This window comes from Chlorocebus sabaeus, chromosome 27 (assembly GCF_047675955.1).
Source record: "Chlorocebus sabaeus isolate Y175 chromosome 27, mChlSab1.0.hap1, whole genome shotgun sequence".
NCBI classification, from domain to species: domain Eukaryota; kingdom Metazoa; phylum Chordata; class Mammalia; order Primates; family Cercopithecidae; genus Chlorocebus; species Chlorocebus sabaeus.
Window position 1 is genome coordinate 44,529,275 of NC_132930.1, and position 18,789 is coordinate 44,548,063.

At 51.2% G+C, this 18,789-nt stretch overlaps 1 protein-coding gene across 4 annotated transcripts in view; it reads left to right on the forward strand.

The window, feature by feature from the left end:
- Positions 1-18,789, forward strand: part of SORCS2 (sortilin related VPS10 domain containing receptor 2) — a 550,792-nt gene that overhangs the window by 430,406 nt on the left and 101,597 nt on the right. For all 4 annotated transcript variants that reach the window (XM_073012526.1, XM_073012528.1, XM_073012527.1 and 1 more), the window contains exon 4: positions 14,461-14,625. In XM_073012526.1, coding sequence (XP_072868627.1) covers positions 14,461-14,625 — 165 coding nt within the window. The remainder of the gene's footprint in view (positions 1-14,460; positions 14,626-18,789) is intronic.

The window sequence follows — 18,789 nt, forward strand, 5'->3', positions numbered from 1 at the left end:
AGACGACAAGGTTGTTCCGTCCTCCACCCCCAGCACTGGTTCACACAGGTTCAATGGAGGCTGAAATCAAGAGCGGAGGAAGAGCGGCGTGCGTCCCATATCCACCTTTGCAGCAGCGGTCAGGGCTCCACCCCATCAACCCCTAAGCCACTGAGCAGTGACCTGGTGACTGCCCTCTCTGGGGCTCACTTGCTTGGGGTCATTCAACGAGGATAATAATAACAACGACTTCATCAGAGGGTGGTTGAAAATATGAAGAAAGCATTTGGTCTCGTGTCCAGCATACAGAAGTGCTCAATAAATGCTATGCACAACTATCTGTTACCAGTATTGCTGTATACTCCATGCAATGCAGAAGTTCTTCATTCATGCCGACCATGATTCAAGCTGCTATCACCTGCAGACCCTGACTGGGGCTTCTCCAGACAGAAGTGTAGCTTCCGCTCCCAACTATGAGGAGCTTACATTCACGGGCTTTTCAGCTCTGTCCTTATGGGAGTCTATGACCATGGAATACAAATTGGTCCCTAAATGGATGACCATGACCTTGGCCATTCAACGCAGACCTTGGCTCACTTTTTGGCTTCAGACATCTGCTTCATGGGAACGATAAGGAAATGATAAGAAAATGCTAAGAATGGCTTCTAGTTGAAGCTGATGCAAGATTTTAACCAATTTGACCAGCAGCCACAATACTATCTTGGCTTCTTGTCACAAATATTTGAAAAGAAAGTCTTAGGAGATTCCACAGTTATTTCCGAAAGCTGTCGTCTTCACCCAGGAGGCTGCCAGCACCGCTGTTGAAAAGGCCTAACACAAAGCTACCAAGATACATTCCCTTGCCTTCCACTGTTCAATTAGGGGGCAGATAAATGAACAAATTGTTCACATGTCCAACCATACATAGTTAACGCAACCGTCCTGATAAAAGACAATCTTCCAAAACACCATCACTCCAGAGAATTAGCCATCCACCGCACTTTGCCCAAGCAAACAGGCTTTTAGCATTGTCTGCAAAATGTCCTCAGACAGGCAAACAAAACACGATTAAACTGTATTCACTCCAGAGCCTCAGTGCAAAGCCCCTTAAGAGAACTGAGATCATCAATGATCATGGAGGAGGAGCACGGCAGGGGCTCTGGTTCTCACAAATGCTACACACAAGATGATTAATAAATCAAGGCTACAAAGTATCGATGATGAGTTTTTTTTTATGCTCTGAAATGTGTTTGCCTTATTTAGTTATTATCGATCAAATCCGAGATTTTCCAAGTCAGCCTTCTGGCCAAAGAGAAAAGGTTTGCCTTGCCATTACATTTACAAATGTTCTCAAGGATGTTTCCTGGCATTTTAGCAATTGTCAGGTCAGTAATTAAAACAGAACCAGCCCTTTCCTGACAGTCAATTCTGTAATCGTGTTTGAGTGGGTGTTTTACTAAATTATGTTGGATGCTTGTCAGCTCAAGCCTCGGTGCAGAGGCTGGACGCCGGCTCCGAGTCAGAGAGAGCTGGGTCTCGTGCCAGCATCGTGGCTCACAAGTTGTGTGGTCTTAAGTGGGTCATCTCACCGTTCCAAGCTTCTGTTTCTTTGTCTGTAAAAGAGAGACAAGAATATCTCCCACGTGTAGCCATTGTGAGAATAAAATGAGGACTGTGGGAGCTAGTGCCTAGCACAGAGCCAGGAACAGTCAGCGTCTCTCACCCCACTAGAAGGAGTTCAAGTTCAAGCAGAGATGAGCCCGGGAGCCAGAAGCCACTGGCACCCATGCCAAGGAGGTAGGTGCAGGAGCTGGGTTGCATGGAGATGGTTACAGCAGGTGGCCACAATGGTCACTGGACTCAAAGCACCCAGCACTACTCTCTTCATGCACCTTACAGTCACTCCCCAGTGGATGGATGGATGGAAGGACGGATGGAGGGGTGAGATAAAGGAAGGAGAGAAGGAAGAAAGAAAGGAGGGAAGGAGGAAATGAGGGAGGAAGGGAGGAAAAGAGGAAGGGAGGGAGGAGGGGAGGAGAGTGGAAAAGAAAGACAGTTGGATTGAAAGTATTGATAGGCTGGGCGCGGTGGCTCACATCTGTGATCCCAGCACTGTGGGAGGCCAAGGCAGGCGGATCGCTTGGGCCCAGGAGTTCAAGACCAGCCTGGGCAATAGAGAGAGACCCTGTCGCTACAAAAAAATTAAACAACATTAGCCAGGCATGGTGGTACACACGCGCCTGTGGTTCCCAGCTACTCGGAAGTCTGAGGCGGGAGGGTGGCTTAAGTCCGGGAGGCAGAGGCTGCAGTGAGCCGAGATCACACCACTGCACTCCAGCCTGGGTGACAGGGCAAGACCCTGTCTCAAAATAAATAAATAAATAAATAAATAAAGTATCGAATACTGACCATTCACAGATGACCTAGCAGGAAATCTTAGTTCGTAGCAAGAGTCTTGCTAACAGACTTTCTTAGGCTTTTGCTTATAAACACATTCCTCTTTCATAAAAGTCTGTTACTTATTGGATTTTTTCCTAATTACAAATGTAACACATTCATTTTAAAATACTGACTTACAAAAGTGTATTTAATCATGCCATAGGTGTTTCACACTAGGCTATGCGGTACAGACTAGGAAGTGTAGCCAGAAACATTCTCCGAAGAAACAAAAAAGTACCATCGTCTCATCACCCAGAAACAAACAGTGCTGTTAACCTTCTGGCCTGCTTCATGCCTCTGTCACTATAGGTTTGTTCCTACATATGTACATCTCTTTCTATAGCACATACATACATTTGTGTGTATCATATGTGTGTATGTATTTGTGTATGAATGCATGTACACATATACACATGCACATTAGTCATTGAATTACCTGATTCTCTCTTGTTCATGGAACCCACTACCATCTGAAATGATCATGTTCCTGCATTTGTTTTCCTGTCTTTTGCACTCAGCTATAAGCCCATGGGAGGGTGATTTTGTCCTGTCCTGTTCTGTCCTGTCCTGCCCTGTCCTATCCACAGTCATAACCCAACAAGTAATACAGTCCCTGGTGCTCAGTGCCTAGGTGCTGGCTTAATGAATGAAAAATTCGAGTCCCACCTATGTTACTATTCCTCGTCCTCATCCTCGATGAAAATTTTTCTCTTGACTTTTCTCCTTTGTAGGATTTTATTTATTTTTTATTTATTCATTTATTTTATTTTATTTTATTTTTTGAGACAGGGTCTGGTTCTTTCATCCAGGCTGGAGCGCAGTGGCACGATCTCAGCTCACTGCAAACTCTGCCTCCAAGGCTCAAGAGATCCTCCTGCCTCAGCCCCTCAAGTAGCTGGGACTACAGGTGCATGCCACCATGCCAGGCTAATTTTTCTGTACTTGGAGAGAGAGAGTTTCACCTTGATGCCCAGGCTGGTCTCAAACTCCTGGACTCAAGCGATCCACCCACCTTGGCCTCTCAAAATGCTGGGATTACAGGTGTGTGCCTCTGCACCCAGCCTTTTCATGGGTTTTTCAAAATTCCCTCAGCTAAGCAGAGGACAGTGGGAGGCGTCCTGCTGAGTATGCCAGGCCTTACATATCCCTACTCAGGAGGGATGGGTGATACTGCTGCCCAAGCCCTGGCAACATCTGCTTGGCTCCCAACATGTTTCTCAGAATTGTGCATGAACTCCCATGCCATGGGGGGCAAATGGGGCCCTCGCCCACCTAGTTAGAAACCATGAATGCTGACAGATCTCTCCACCTTGGCCCTGCCCCGATTCCCATTTGGCCGAGAGCTTTTATTTGAGGGGCAAAGCTCTCATTAACTCATGATGTGCCTCTGTTGGGCTGAGGAGCCACGAAAAATGCCCTAGCAAAATTCCTGGGTCTTGGCAGGGAAGAGGATAGGCAGTCTCAAGACCTCGGGCAGGCTGGCATGAAGGCATGCCCTCGGTCCACACAAGAGAAGGTTTCAGATCAACTCATTTTATTTGGTAAAATAGTTCTAGATCCAGTGATTCACAGGCGCTGGTTAGAAACCAGTTTCGGTATCTAGGGGAGGAAGGGGTCTGACACAAGGACTTAGAGGCTTCCTTACACAGTAGACACTGAAAATATCAGGAGGTCAGGCGCGCAGGAACCTCGAAAAACAGCTGCCAATTCTCAGCTCCTGCTGCACCCAAGCGGGTGGGCCTGGAGAGGATGCTGGAGACCCTGGCACAGCCCTGGACCTGCCTGCAGCAGCTGCTGGAGAACAAGGTGCCTCCACTCTTGTACCTGTCAGCGTTCATGTGAAGGCAGCTTGGGGGTAGAGTCTAAGGGAGGCGGGGGCATGTGGTATCCAGGCTTCCAGGCTCCTGGGTTTCAGGTGGGGCTTGGAAGGTTTGAGACATCAGCGCACAACAAAACAGAACACAACGGAACGGAACAGAACAGAACACCACCTCCCTTAAATGTTAAAAGTTCACCGGAAGTGAGAGTTAAATACATCCCATCAGCATGCTCAGCAGCACTGAACTCGTGGCCTGAGCACCGACTACGTGCCAGGTGGGGCTTGGGATTCGACAGCGAACAAGACAACCCTGTTCCCCGACCACGCGGCCTCGTGGGGGATCGGCCAGGAAGTGAGCACAATAACACGAAGGGAGGGGGTCGGGAGCTGGGCTTCCTGCTGGGGGAGCTGCAGTTTGGGGTGATGGAAAAGCTCCGGAGAAGGACGGTGGTGATGGTTCTAGGGCAGTGTGGAAGCCTAACACCACCGAACTGTACACTCGAGAAGGGCTCACAAAGGAAATTTTATGGTATGTCTATTTTGCCACAATCAGAAATAATAGTATAAAAGGATGTTTTCAGAGAGGCTTAATAATTGCTTTTTAAGACAAAGGATAACCAGGAGGCAGGGCCCATTTAGATGGTGTGCTCAGGAAGGGCCTCTGAGACGTGGTCTTGGAGCTGCCAGCTGTGGGTTAGGAGGAGCCGGTCATCTGGAGTTCGCTTCTCTCTCTGTTTCAAAATTTCAAATGTCTCATCTCAGAAAGCAAGTGGGTGAGGCGACAGCTGTGTTGATTAGCTTGATTTAATCATTGCATGTTGTGTATTTGTGTGTGTGTGTGTGTGTCACACACATGTATCAAAATAGCACATCGTACCCACAAATGTATACAATTATGATTGGTCCGTTAGAAATGATATTAATAAAAATAAAAATAAATTTTTAAAAAGAGGGAGCCAGCCACACAGCCTCTGGGAAGGGGCTCCCCGGAGCCAGAACATAGAGTGAGCCTGAGGCTGGGATGGCCAGAGCCACTTGAGAGGGACCATGGATGTGGAACAAACGGGTATGAAACAAGTCAGAGAGGCTGTGGCAGGGCAGCCCCAGCTGAGAGGTGAGGGAAGGAGGAGCTGGGAGTCAGGAGGTGGGAAGGCCGAGCTCTCTCCTCCTGGCCTGCTGAAGCCCCTCACCCATCACCACTCTCCAGCGGCCCCTCCCGCCGCCCCTCGCTCCCCACCGGCTATCTCTGCAGGGTCCCTCTGATCTCCATCCCAGGCCAGTTCTTTTTCCCACTTCCTGCCATGCCTGGATGAGCTCATCCTCTCCGGGGACCCCAGCCAGGAGTCTGTGCACAGAGCTTCCGAATGCCTACCCACCATGCAGATTTCCTCTCCGATCCCAGCCCCATATATCAAACCCCATCCGTCCCTCCAATCAGGGGTACCTCAGGAACCTCCGCAGCTCAAACTGACCTCAGCTTCATCTCCCCCAAACCAGTTCTTCCTCTTGCATCCCCATCTCTGCAAAGCACCGTCAGCCACCCTTTGACCCAAGCCTGAAACTTAGCATGCTCTTTCCCCATTTCATTTATTTAGGGAAAAAACTTAGCATTTCCCCATTTCATTTATTCCCCAGCAAAGCCTCTGAATTGTACCTCCAAGATGTCCTTGACATCTGCCCTCTCCCCTCCAGTTCTCCTACCCTCTGCCCAAGGCCAGGTCACCATGTTATCTCACCTGGTTAACCACCACAGCAGCCACCGGCATGCCCCCCTGGGCCCTACCCTGCAGGCAGTCAGAAGTTGGCCAAGGCATCCAACAAAGTAAGACCCGTTCATACGCAGACTACGAGGGTATGATAGGCCTCCGGGACCTGGACACAGCCCAGGACTACTGGAGCTCAGGATGCGTGGGAGCCACGTCCGCAGGTGAGGATAGGAATGAGTCTTGAATCCCAGGAGCACCTGGGAGACCCTGAAGGGCCCCAGCAGGAATGAACCTGCAGACCACCTGTGATTTCTTCAAGAGTAGATCTTTCTTTCTGGTTGAAGAAAGCAACAAGTAGAATGAAGACCCTCCATATTTCTACAACACTTGCAAATGTTTTGCCTCATTGGGAACCTCAGCACAGAAGAGATTATCTCCAATTTGAAGGTGAGGAGACGGACTTGGCCAAGGCCACATCTCAGTTGGACTCTGTATCCTGGGACCTCTACAGCCCTCAGGGTCAGCCAAACACGACCATCACGGGAGTGACTTTCTCCTAAAACACCAAACTAGCCGCTGGAGTGTGTGCTGAACATCCAGCGAGCTGTGTGCGTTCAGCCACAGGGGAAGCACTGGGTGGGAGAATGCTTTCTGCTCGTTCTGACTCACACAGGCTTGGATGAGACACTCTGGGAAGGTTCTAATTTCAGATCCGGGGTGGAGGCTGCAGTGTTTGTTCGCCTCCACTGTTTGCCTCTCTCAGCGTCAAAGCCAAATTGTGTACCCTGAGCTGGGCGCATCTGTCTGGCCAGAAGTAGACCGGGCAACTGGGTTTTAAATAGAAAGGCAAACCCAAATGACACCAATCTTTAGGGCTAAACTTGGTAAAGGGCAGATTAAAAGTATACTCCCTGGGACAGAGATTTGTGAATGGAAACCAGAGTTCTGCAGAGGCGAGTGTGAACCAGAGCTCTAGCAGAGGCGAGAAGTAGTTTCTGGATGCTGTTTGTTTTCCTTTTTTTTTTTTTTTTAACTTGGAGAGTTGAGAGTTAGGATGTGATGAGCTTAGCTGCCAGGCAGACTGGGACATTGGCACCACCTTTTGGAGGAGATGGGTTGGAGCCCTGCTGGAGGAAGATAATGCAGACCAGGGAAGGGAACTTGGCAGCATCCTGTGGGCTGGGGTAGAGTCACCGCTGGCTTCTGCAGGGCTCAGTCACAGGGGTGCTTCTGACAAGCAGGTCCAAGCAGGAAACCAGGTGGGATGCAGGTCAGGGAGGCAGGAGGTGTGGACTCATTGTGAAGAGCCAGAGAAGGGTATTCAGGCCTCGGCTTCAGGCGGACCCCCTGGCCAGGCAGGGAGGGGATGGCAGGGCCAGCTCAGCGTCTCCCAGTGTCTGCCCTTGGTCTCTCTGGGGCATCTTTTTGCACAGTGTCGACTCTGGCCCACCCTGTGTGAGCTGTGTCTCATCTGCAGAAATGCTCCTGATGGACAGCCTTTCCTCCACTTTGGCCCAGCCTGGGTGAGGGGCCCTCTCTGCCCGGGGCTGCCCTGATTAGTACACCTCTCAGACCTACTCGGTGATGTTTCTCTCTGCTGTGATCCCCCCGGGGGGGCAGGAATCCCATGGGGTTCAGCTCCTAGCCCAGGGTTCCGCACAGATGGACTGAATGAGTCAGTCAGTCCCCTCCAGAATGGGCTGAGGGGCCAAGAGGGAAGAAGGAATGGGAGTCCCTCCCTCCCAGCCCCCACCCACTTCCCTCTTCACAGGGTTGGAAATCCATCGCGAAAGCCCTGGACGGACCTGCCGCTGCAGACTTCTGGAAGCCATTTCCAGTCTTTGAGGGTAGGAGGGATCTCTCTAGACTCTTCCAAGCCTGTTGCATCAGGACCCCCGTGTTGACCAGCTGCCTTCTGGGCAGGTGCAAGGATACCATTGGCCGAGGTGCTTATAGAGGTGACACAGACATCAGGGGAGAAAAAGCGGTCTGTGCGATCTCCTACTGGGCACACAGGCTCTCTGGCCTCAGTTTTCCCACCTGAGAAATGGGCATAATCGCACCTACCTAGCAGGTATGCTGTGGATATTTAATAAAATAAGGGACTCGCCTGACCCTGTGTCTGCCCCCGACCATGTGCTGGGCCTGGTAAGCTGTGCACCCATTTCTTAGAATTAGTCTTCGAATAACTGGCCGTTAGTCATATGACTCTGTCAAGCATTTCTCTTTACCATGTTTTAGAATGTCGCCTCTAATTTGAAAAAACCAGCCTCCTGAGCCCCCAGAACCCAGTGCAGGTACCATATGTCTCCCCCAGAATATAAGTGGTAAAAATACACCATTTAAAATAGAGGCTGGTTCCCAATTTGGAGGAACCACTGCCAGCTCCGCCTGGCATGATGCTAATTGATTTGTTTTCTTTGCTCCAATAATCCTTTCCTGTCAGCACCTTCTTCTCCCCCTTCTTTCCTGGCTCACTCTCCCAACTCCGCACCAAAAATAACCCCGGCCCAGATTGCCGGGCCCCAGGTTGGAATCACTTCCTCCGGCTTTTTCTCCGCTTGCCTCTGTGAGAGCCTTGGGCCTAAGGGAGGGTGTGGACTGTGCAGAAAGGGGCTGTGATGGAGAAGCAAGGCCTGTACCCAGAGCCCCCCTGGCTGTGTGTGAATAATGCCAGTGCCCACTCATTGGGATCACAGTGCTGGGGGGAGTGGCAGTGCTGAAGACATGAGCACTGCCAGGCTGGGAGGCTGGCCGCAGAAGCAGACCCACCAAGAGGACACCAGGGTCACCAGGCTGTAGCCTGTGTATGCACAAGATGCTGGAGGGGGCAGAGGAAGGAGTGGAATAACTCCCTATCATAGAGGGCTTCCCGGAAGAGGCGAGCTTTCAAATGAGTCTTGCAGAACAGGGTGATAACAAGCAGATAACAAGGGGAAGGGCATCTTATCATCAAAACAGGCTCACATGTGTAAAGGAGAAACATTTAGGTTGGTTGACGATGTTCAGAATTTTGTACTCAGAAAATCTGAAAGAAGCTATTTTGATTTGATCACTCGTGGATTTTGTGTCATTTTGAAAACTGAAGGTTTGGTTCTGAGTCACCAGTGGCAGGGGTGGGGGTGTCTTGGTCCCACTGTGCATTCCACGCAGAGGGAACAGTACACACAGAAGTGGTTGTCAGGATGTAAATGGCCTCTACTAACTGGAGACACACAAGGAGTTTGCCGTGGCTGATGCCAGGAGCCTGAATGGTGGGAGGTGAGACTGGAGGAGAGGCAGGGCAGGGACCCCCACCTACTTACCTCTGGGGTCGTGCTGTCCTCTCTGCCTGAAGCCCCATCCCCCAGGTCTACCAGTCAAATTTCCGTCCATTTTTCAGGGCTCATCTGGGTGTCACCACCTCCAGGAAGTCCTCCTACCTGCCTTTGTACCTGCCCAACACCTGGGTGCCATTTTCCTTCTTCTGTGCTCCCGCAGTGCCCCACGTTTACCTGAATCCTTGCTTGGACCATGTGGTCTTGCGATGTGGAAGAATGAATGAATGAATGAATGAGCCTTCATTCATGTGCAAAGCTTTGAGTGGCGAAGATGAATAAGGGGATGAGCTTTTTTCTATGAGATTTGCTCTCTAGGTTACTTAAATGTTCATAAGGGCTGTTTTCCTCCCAGAGGCGAAAAGCAAACACACAGGGGTCGCAGACTGAGATGGCATTGCTCATTCGCTCATTCCTGCATGCACTCCTTCATGTGTCCATCGGGTGGGATTAACAGCCAGCTCCGTGTCAGTCCTGTTTTGCTCGAGGTACAAAAATGGCACACGGGCCAGTGAGGATGGTGGACACATAGTTGCCTCATAAGAACATTTGAAGAACTGTATCATGGAAAAAGTGCTTTAATGAGGGGAATTTGGGCTTCCCTGGCCAAATGGCACAGACGTGTGGGTCAACGTTGAAAGGATGATGGATGAGCCAAGAAGTCCTGAGGACTTCCTTCCCTTTTCCTGGTTATCCAGGGAATCCACGTGCAGTGTGTGCAGAACTTTGGGAGGGGCAGGCCAGGCACGGTGGCTTACGCCTTAATCCCAGCACTTTGGGAGGCCAAGGTGTGTGGATCACCTGAGGTCAGGAGTTCTTGACCAGCCTGGCTGACATGGTGAAACCCCATCTGTACTAAAAATACAAAAATTAGCCAGGTGTGGTGGCGGGCGCCTGTAATTCCTGCTACTCAGGAGGCTGAGGCAAAAGAATCGCTTCAACCCGGGAGGCAGAGGTTATGGTGAGCCGAGATCGTGCTGCTGCACTCCAGCCTGGGCAACAGAGCGAGACTCTGTCTCAAAAAAAAAAACAAAAACAAAAAAAAACCAAGAAGAACCTTGGGAGGGAGAAGGATGATGAGGGCATGTCATAGAGACACAAGTCCCAGCTGAAAGGGTTCCCTGAGGCCAGAGCTGGAGCTATTTGAGCAACAAAATATCAGAACAGTCTGCAATTACAACTGAAGTATAAAATAAATATTTATAAGCTCACAGTGATATAAATAAATGATTGAATGAGTAAATAATGAAGGGGAAGAGACAAACGTCTCCCATGCTAATGAATTCCAAATCATAGATGTGGCTCTTCCATCTTGGAGGAGGGTAACTTCCACCCCTCAAGCGTGGGCTGTGCGCGGTGATTTCCTTCCAAGAGAACAGTGCAGAAAGGAGAAGAGTGACTCCACCAGGGAGGGTCTGACATGCAGGACCCTGGCTGGGAAGGAAGGGCAGTGCCATCGGTGACAAGTCTGTGCTTGGTCTGATGTCCGTCACTCACCCCTGCAGCCCTCCTCCCAAGAACCCACAACCCCGTCTGGTGCCCAGAAAATCATCCGACAGACCCACGTTCAGAGGCATCCTCCAGCATGCCTGGCCAGCCCTCCTCAGAGCTCACAAGGTCATCCAACACAAGCAAAGTGACCACACTGTCCCAGCCTAAGATGTACTGTGGTGTCCTGGTGGGATCCTGGGACAGGAAAAGGAAATACTGGTGGAAGCTGAACAAAGCATGGCGTTTGGAGAACACTAACGTGCTGATGCTGGCATCCTCCTTGTGGTGAATGTCCCAGGCTAACGCAAGGTGTTAATAACGGGAACTGCACATAGCGTAGACAGGAACCGTGAGGCTCAGCTAAAATGCCCCATCCTGTATGGAAGCATCCTGCAGGGTGTGGCTAAGAACAGGGCTCTGGAGTCAAACACTCGGCTCCTGACCTCGGCTCTATCCTGACCATCTGTGTGACTTCCCTGTGCCTCACTGTCCCCGTCTAGCAAGCAGGAACTCGCTCGGCTATCTCTGCAACTTTTCCGTAAATCTGAAACTATTCTATCAAAGTAAAAAAGTAAATTCCTTCTAGCTCTACCACTTAAGACCAATCATTCTTACATCCCACCAAGCTGCCTTCCATTCTGATTTCTGGCCATTTCCCATTGATAAAAATATACCTGCTTACCCACTCACTCGTCATTAACAGAATCCTAACAGACCGCGTTATCACCGTGTCAATGTGGTGTGTACAGTAAGCGTACTTCCTTGTAATTTTGCACCCTGCTGTTTTTCATGAGTACATAAGCTCCCCAGTCGTTATGTGTTCTTATGTAATCGAAGGCTCCCCTCAGTTCTTCCTTGTTTTTTTTTTTTTTTTTCTTACGGATAAACCACACCAAGAGGCACAGCTCTGAGTACACACTTTCGTCTGCATTTTGGGGACCAAAGTCGTCCAAGGAATCGCTCTCCATGGAGGCCACGTCGTTCTCCGTCAGGCCCTTGGTGTGCTGGGAGAGCAGGGTTTTGTGTTAGTGGAGATTAGTGACCATAGCGGGGAAGTTCATGAAGTCTTCCCTGGAAAGAAAGGATCTATGGGATCATTCATTCACTTAAAGGCAGGCACCCCAGGCAGCCTATTGATTTTGGCTCCATGAGTTTAATTGTCTTCTGGAGATATTCTGGGGTCTGGCAAGGCCACCATAGTCACCTCGTGCCATTGCCCACTGCCCTCCCCAGGAAGAAAGCTGTGCTCATCTTCAGCAGGGCTGGTCCTACCCAGCCCCACACGAGGCCCAGCTTAAACACCCCATCCTACATGGGCGCACCCTGCAGTGTGTGGCTAAGAACAGGGCTCTGGAGTCAAACGCTTGGCTCCAAAGGGAGACTTCCTTTGGGACTGGCTTTGGGTCCCCTGTTAGGATGCGAACCATGTCCAACACAGCCACAACTGCTCCCGTGCCTCACCCCCATCCCTGCAGTACCCAGTGCCTGGGTAAGCCAGGACTGTACATGTTTGTTGAATGAGGGAATGAATGAATGAAAGAATGAGGGAATGAATGAATGAGGGAATGAATGAATGAATGAGGGAATGAATGAGTGAATGAATGAGGGAATGAATGAAGGAAGGAAGGAACAAACGAAAAAACAAACGAACACTGTGTGCTTGTAGGATCAGAGCGAGGGGTGCACACTCAGTCTCTGGGTAACCTGGTTCAAATTCCATGGCTGTGTGACCTCAGGTAAGTTTTGTCTGCCTCCTTGTCTGCTAATTGCAAAACAAAATGGCCCCGGGGCCACCTGTGAGTGTCTGGGTGTCTGTCATTCTGAATGTAGAGATGCGATGTCCCGAATCTGACCAAGCCACCAAACCCAGCTGGGATAAGGGGATCTCCTCCTAAATGACCCACTCCTGTGTGGGCCCCTTTGAAAACCTAAACCAGGCCACCCATCCCTTCATCATGCCTCTCTAGAGACCTCCCACCCCAAATAACAGGATCCCCGGTTGGCAGAGCTCTTGTGTGTGTTTCCTGGGGTTGCTATTGCAAAGACCCACAAACCAGGGGGCTGAAAGCAGCAGCAATGTATCCTCTGACAGTATGGATACCGGGAGTCCAAGGTGTTGGCCGGGCTGGTAACTTCTAGGGGCTCAGAAGGACTCTTCATTCTGTGCCACTCCCAGCATCCCGGGCTGCCGGCAGTTCATGGCCATGGTGACGTCCAGGTGCGTCCCCCGTCTCTGTACCTCTCCCAGCGTCCCAGGCTGCCAGCAGTTCATGGCCGTGGTGACGTCCAGGTGCGTCCCCCGTCTCTGTACCTCTCCCAGCGTCCCGGGCTGCCGGCAGTTCATGGCCGTGGTGACGTCCAGGTACGTCCCCCGTCTCTGTACCTCTCTCAGCGTCCCGGGCTGCCGGCAGTTCATGGCCGTGGTGACGTCCAGGTGCGTCCCCTGTCTCTGCCTGTGTGTCACCTTCTCTCTGCGTCCCTGCCTACCCTCTCCAGGTAAGGACACCAGTTGTTGAATTTAGGGTTTACCCTAAATCCAGGTGGCTTCATCCTGAGATGCTTAGCCACATCTCCAAACACCCTATTTCCAAGTAAGATCACAGTCCCAGGTGCTGGGCGTAGGGATGTTGACGGATCTTTGTGGGGTCACCATACAATCCACTGTGCCACTGTCCAAGGCTTTGCAGACCCAACCCCCCGGCTGCTGCTCCAGCCCCATGTCTGCCTCCCGCTCAGTTCCCTTCATCAGCCCCTCAGGCCTGCCCCTGAGTTCCCCGGGCACCCCCAGCTCAGGGATCTCCTCTGCTGAAGATAGTGGGCCCCACTCAGTCACTCCCTCCCCGTCCATCCCTGGTCCTGCTTTGGGGCAGTTTTCCCTGAAACGGAATTTTAGACAGGGTTTTCGAGTGCTCACCTGTCTTGGCTCTCAGGAATGGATTCGAATTCATGGCAGAAGCTGTGAACCCTGCATTTACAGTGGAGCCTCGGGGCCCAGAACAGTGACCTGCACTCCATGACTGAATGAACGAATGAATGAATGGCTATGATTAGCGCTGAGCCACCTGGGTTTGGGGGAAACCTGCCATTTCTGCAGCACCCCCTCCCTGGCGTGTGGGGGCCCCAGCCCAGGCACTCATGAATGAATGAATGAGTGAATGAATAAATGCCTAAATGTGTGGCTACAGTTAGGCTGAGACGGCTGAGTTGGGGGTGGACCCGCCATTTCTGGGCACCCCTCCCTGGTGTAAGGAGAAACTTGACCCAGGCACTCCATGAATGAATAAATGAATGAGTGAATGGCTATGATTTGCATTGAGCCGGCCAGGTTGAGGGTGGACCCACCATTTCTGGGCACCCCTCCCTGGTGTGTGGAGACACCCAGCCCAGGCACCCCATGAATGAGTAGAGAGATGAGTGAATGGCTGTGATTCATGCTGAACCGGTCAGGTTGGGGGTGGACCCGCCGTTTCTGGACATCTCCTCCCTGGTGTGCAGGGGTGAGGGGCTGGTCCCGAGACTCCATGAATGGATGGCTATAGTTAGGCTGAGCTGGTTGGGCTGGGGGCGGGCCCGTCATTTCTGGGCACTCCTCCCTGGTGTCAGGGGTTAGAGGGGAGAGGCACACCCAGCCCAGGCCTCACAACCCCCTTTCAGATGTTGGGGGAGAGGCGCACCTGGCCCGGGCCTCACAACCCGCTTTGTGTTTCAGGTCATCCTTGTCAGCTCCTCACTCAGTGACCGGGACCAGAGCCTATTCCTCAGTGTGGACGAAGGCGCCACCTTTCAGAAGCAGCCCATTCCCTTCTTCGTGGATACTCTGATTTTCCACCCTAAGGAGGAGGACAAGGTGCTCGCCTACACAAAGGAGAGCAAGGTAAGCTGTATGGATGCCTCTCGCCTGACGTGTGGGGCTGGGGTCTGCTTGACCCACCTGGAGGCGAGTGCCCACGTGGAGCGGACCCGGAACCCCTGGGCTGGCTGCAGAGGAGCCTCCCGGGGCTGGGGGCTGGGATGCCGGACCCCGCCATTGCCCTCTCCTTAGTGCCCCCTCAAGGGACCGCACTCACTTGGCCGTGGTGTGGGAGCTGAGTGAAGTGGTCAGGTGGGCAGTGCACCGGGCTCGGAGGCTCAAGAGAGGAACCAGTGAGTACCAGGCGATTAGGATCATGCCACTCGCCATCCCTCTCTGCACACCAGTCACAAGGGCCTTTCTCCACTTCCGGAACATTCCCCACACTCTCATCACACCTCACTAGGCCTTTCCCTCAGTCTGGAATGCTCTTCTACCCTCGCTGAGAGCAGAGACTTGTTCTTCCCCAAATCAGCATCTCCTCCTCTGGGAACTGTGTCTGTGGGGCTCAGTAGGGAACTGAGGCCTTGTCCCTGGGTGAGTGGGAGAGCGGGGGTCCAGCCTGGTGGGGAGCACTGGGCTGCATCTGCAGGGAGGGGTCCACCTGGGTTCTGAGGCTGGGGAGGGAGAGGGCCCGGGGGCTGGGAAGGGCCCAGTAGGAAAGGACTGGAGGAAAGGACTTTGTTCCTTTCCTGCAGCCGTGGGAACAGATGGCCACAGGCTATGGTTTAAGCAACAGAAACTTATTCTCCCACAATTCTGGAGGTCCACATTCCAAAACCAGCATCGCTGGGCCAAGATCAAGGTGTCAGTGGGGCCGTGTTCCACCTGGACTCTAGGGAGGAGTCCAACCCTGCCTCTTCCAGCTGCCAGTATCTCCTGGTTGTGGCCGCATCTCCATACCTTCAGGCTTCAAATCTCCACTGCCCCATCTCCACACTGCCTACTGTGTGTGTGTGTGTGTGTGTGTGTGTGTGTCTGTGTGTGTGTGTACACATGTATGTGAGTGCATGTGAGTGTGTGGGTGGGTGTGAGACTGTGAGTGTGAATGTATGAGTGTATGTGGATGTGAACGTGTATGTGAATGTGTGGGTATGTGTGTGGGTGAGGTGTTTGAGTGTGAGTGGGTGTGAGGGTGTATTTGAGTGTGTAAATTGTGGGTGTGAGTTAGGGGGTGTGTGTGATTGTATGAGTGTGTGTAGGGTGTATGTGAGTTCGTGGGTGTGTGGGTGTGTTTGTGAGAATGTGTGAGTGTAGGTGTGAATGTGAGTGTGGGTGTGGGTGTTAGCGCATGTGCATGTGAGTGTGAAAGTGCATGTGTGGGGAGGTGTGTACGTAAATGTGCATTGTGAGAGTGTATGTGAGTGTGTGGGTATGTGTGTGGGTGAGGTGTTTGAGTGTGAGTGGGTGTGAGGGTGTATTTGAGTGTGTAAATTGTGGGTGTGAGTTGGGGGTATGTGTGATTGTATGAGTGTGTGTAGGGTGTATGTGAGTTCGTGGGTGTGTGGGTGTGTTTGTGAGAATGTGTGAGTGTAGGTGTGAATGTGAGTGTGGGTGTGGGTGTTAGCACATGTGCGTGTGAGTGTGAAAGTGCATGTGTGGGGAGGTGTGTACGTAAATGTGCATTGTGAGAGTGTATGTGAGTGTGTGGGTATGTGTGTGGGTGAGGTGTTTGAGTGTGAGTGGGTGTGAGGGTGTATTTGAGTGTGTAAATTGTGGGTGTGAGTTAGGGGGTGTGTGTGATTGTATGAGTGTGTGTAGGGTGTATGTGAGTTCGTGGGTGTGTGGGTGTGTTTGTGAGAATGTGTGAGTGTAGGTGTGAATGTGAGTGTGGGTGTGGGTGTTAGCACATGTGCGTGTGAGTGTGAAAGTGCATGTGTGGGGAGGTGTGTACGTAAATGTGCATTGTGAGAGTGTATGTGAGTGTGTGGGTGTTTATGAGTGTGAAACTGTGAGCATGTCAGCGTGTGCGTGTGTGGAGGTTGTGTGTGAGAGAAGCTATGGGAACATGTGTGTTTGTGTGAGTGTAGATGAGTGGGGGGGTATGCGCGTGTGTGGGTGTGAGAACCTATGTGAACGTGTGTGTGTGTGAGGGTGTGAGTGTGTGTGGGTGTGTGTGAGAGCCTATGTGAGTGTGTGTTTGTGTGAGTGTACATGAGCATATGTGGGTGTGTGTGAGCGTGAGTGTGTGAGTGTATGTGGACGTGTGTGGGTGTGTGTGAATCTTCCTCTGCCCCTGCTTTCTGTAAGGACTCAGGGGCTTTCGTTTAGGGCCCACACAGATAGCCTGGGGTGATCTTCACATCTGGAGACCTCAGCAATCCCATCTGCAGGCTCCCTTCCTGCCCTGTGAGGTAATGGTCCCAGGTTCTAAGGATTAGGACGTGGGTACGTTTTAGAGGCCACTCTGAACCTAGCACCTCTGCCCAACAGGAGGTGTGGGCTCCACAGGTGCAGGAAGGGTCCCAGTAGGAGGCCTGGCTCTGAGAAGAGCAACTGAACCAAACTGTGGCTGAACAGTCAGGGAACGAGAGGAATAGCACATGGCTCTCTCTCTCCAATGCACTGAGGCTTCCCACAGGCAGAATCCAATCAGAGGCTAAAGGAAAGAGGCTGTGGATCTGTCTACACACGTCAGTCTCAGGGCCAGAGAAGGGAGGATCTGTCTACATAGGTCAGCTCCCAGGATCAGAGAAGGGTTGGAAAGAGACATCATGGACCTGGAAGGCAAACACAAGCTGCCCAAGTCAGCAGCCTTCCCTGTGCCACCCCAGGTCAGCTTGAGCCCCAGTATTTCACACTCTTCCATATTCCTGTGCTTCTCTTTCTCAACACTGATCACAATGGGTATCTATTAGTCCGTTTTCACACTGCTCTAAAGAACTACCTGAAACTGATTAATTTATAAAGAAAGAGGTTTAATTGACTCAAAGTTCTGCATGGATGGGGAGGCCTCAGGAAACTTACAGTCACGGTGGGAGGCGAAGGGGAAGCAGGCGTCATCTTCACAAGGCATCAGGAGAGAGAGAGCACAAGTCGGGAAATGCAAAATACTTTTAAACCATCAGATCTCATGAGAATTCACTCATTATCACACAACAACGGCATGGGGGAAACTGCCCCCGTGATCCAATCACCTCCCACCAGGTTCCTCCCTCCACATGTGGGGATTACAATTTGAGATGAGATTTGGGTGAGAACACAGAGCCAAACCATGTCAGGTAACTATATATTTGTGCAGTCATTTAGTTATTGCCTACACACAATACATACACTTGGGGTAAGTTCCTTGAGGGCAGGGAAGGTGTCTGGTCTTTTTCACCATTTTAATCTAAAGTGCCTGCCTGGCTGAAAATATTAGTTAGATGGACAGATCGAGGATGAGTGGGTGGATGGATGGGTGAGGAGGGATGGACACATGAATGAATGGATGAATAGATGTATAGATGATGGGTAGATGGATGGATGGATGGATAAATGGATGGATAGGGATGGATGGATGAATGGATAAATGGATGAATGGGGATGGATAGATGGATAGATGGATAGATGGATGGGTGGATGGGTGGGTAGATGATGGATAGATAAATGGATGATGGATGGATGGATGGATGGATGGATGGATGGATGAATGATGGATGGGTGGATAGATGAATGGGTGGATGGATGGATGGTGGGTGGATGGATGGATGTATTGATGATGGATGATGGGTAGATGGATGGATGGATGATGGATGAATGGATGATGGAAGAATGGATGGATGGATGAGTGGATGGATGGATGGATGGATGGATGGATGGATAGGTGGATGGGTGGATGGGGATGAATGGATGGAAAGGTGGGTGGGTGGATGGATGGGGATGGATGGATGGGTGGACAGATGGATGGGTAGACAGATAGATGAGTGGATAGACAGTTGATGGATGGATGTATGGATGGATGGTGGATGGATGGGTGGATGGTAGATGGATGGGTGATAGATAGATGGGTAGACAGATGGGTGGACAGATAGATGGGTGGATGGACAGATAGATGGGTGGATGGATAGATGATGGATGGATGGATGGATGGATGGATGGTGGATGGATGGGTGGATGGTGGACAGATGGGTGATGGATGGATGGGTAGACAGATGGGTGGACAGATAGATGGGTGGATGGATAGATGATGGATGGATGAATGGTGGA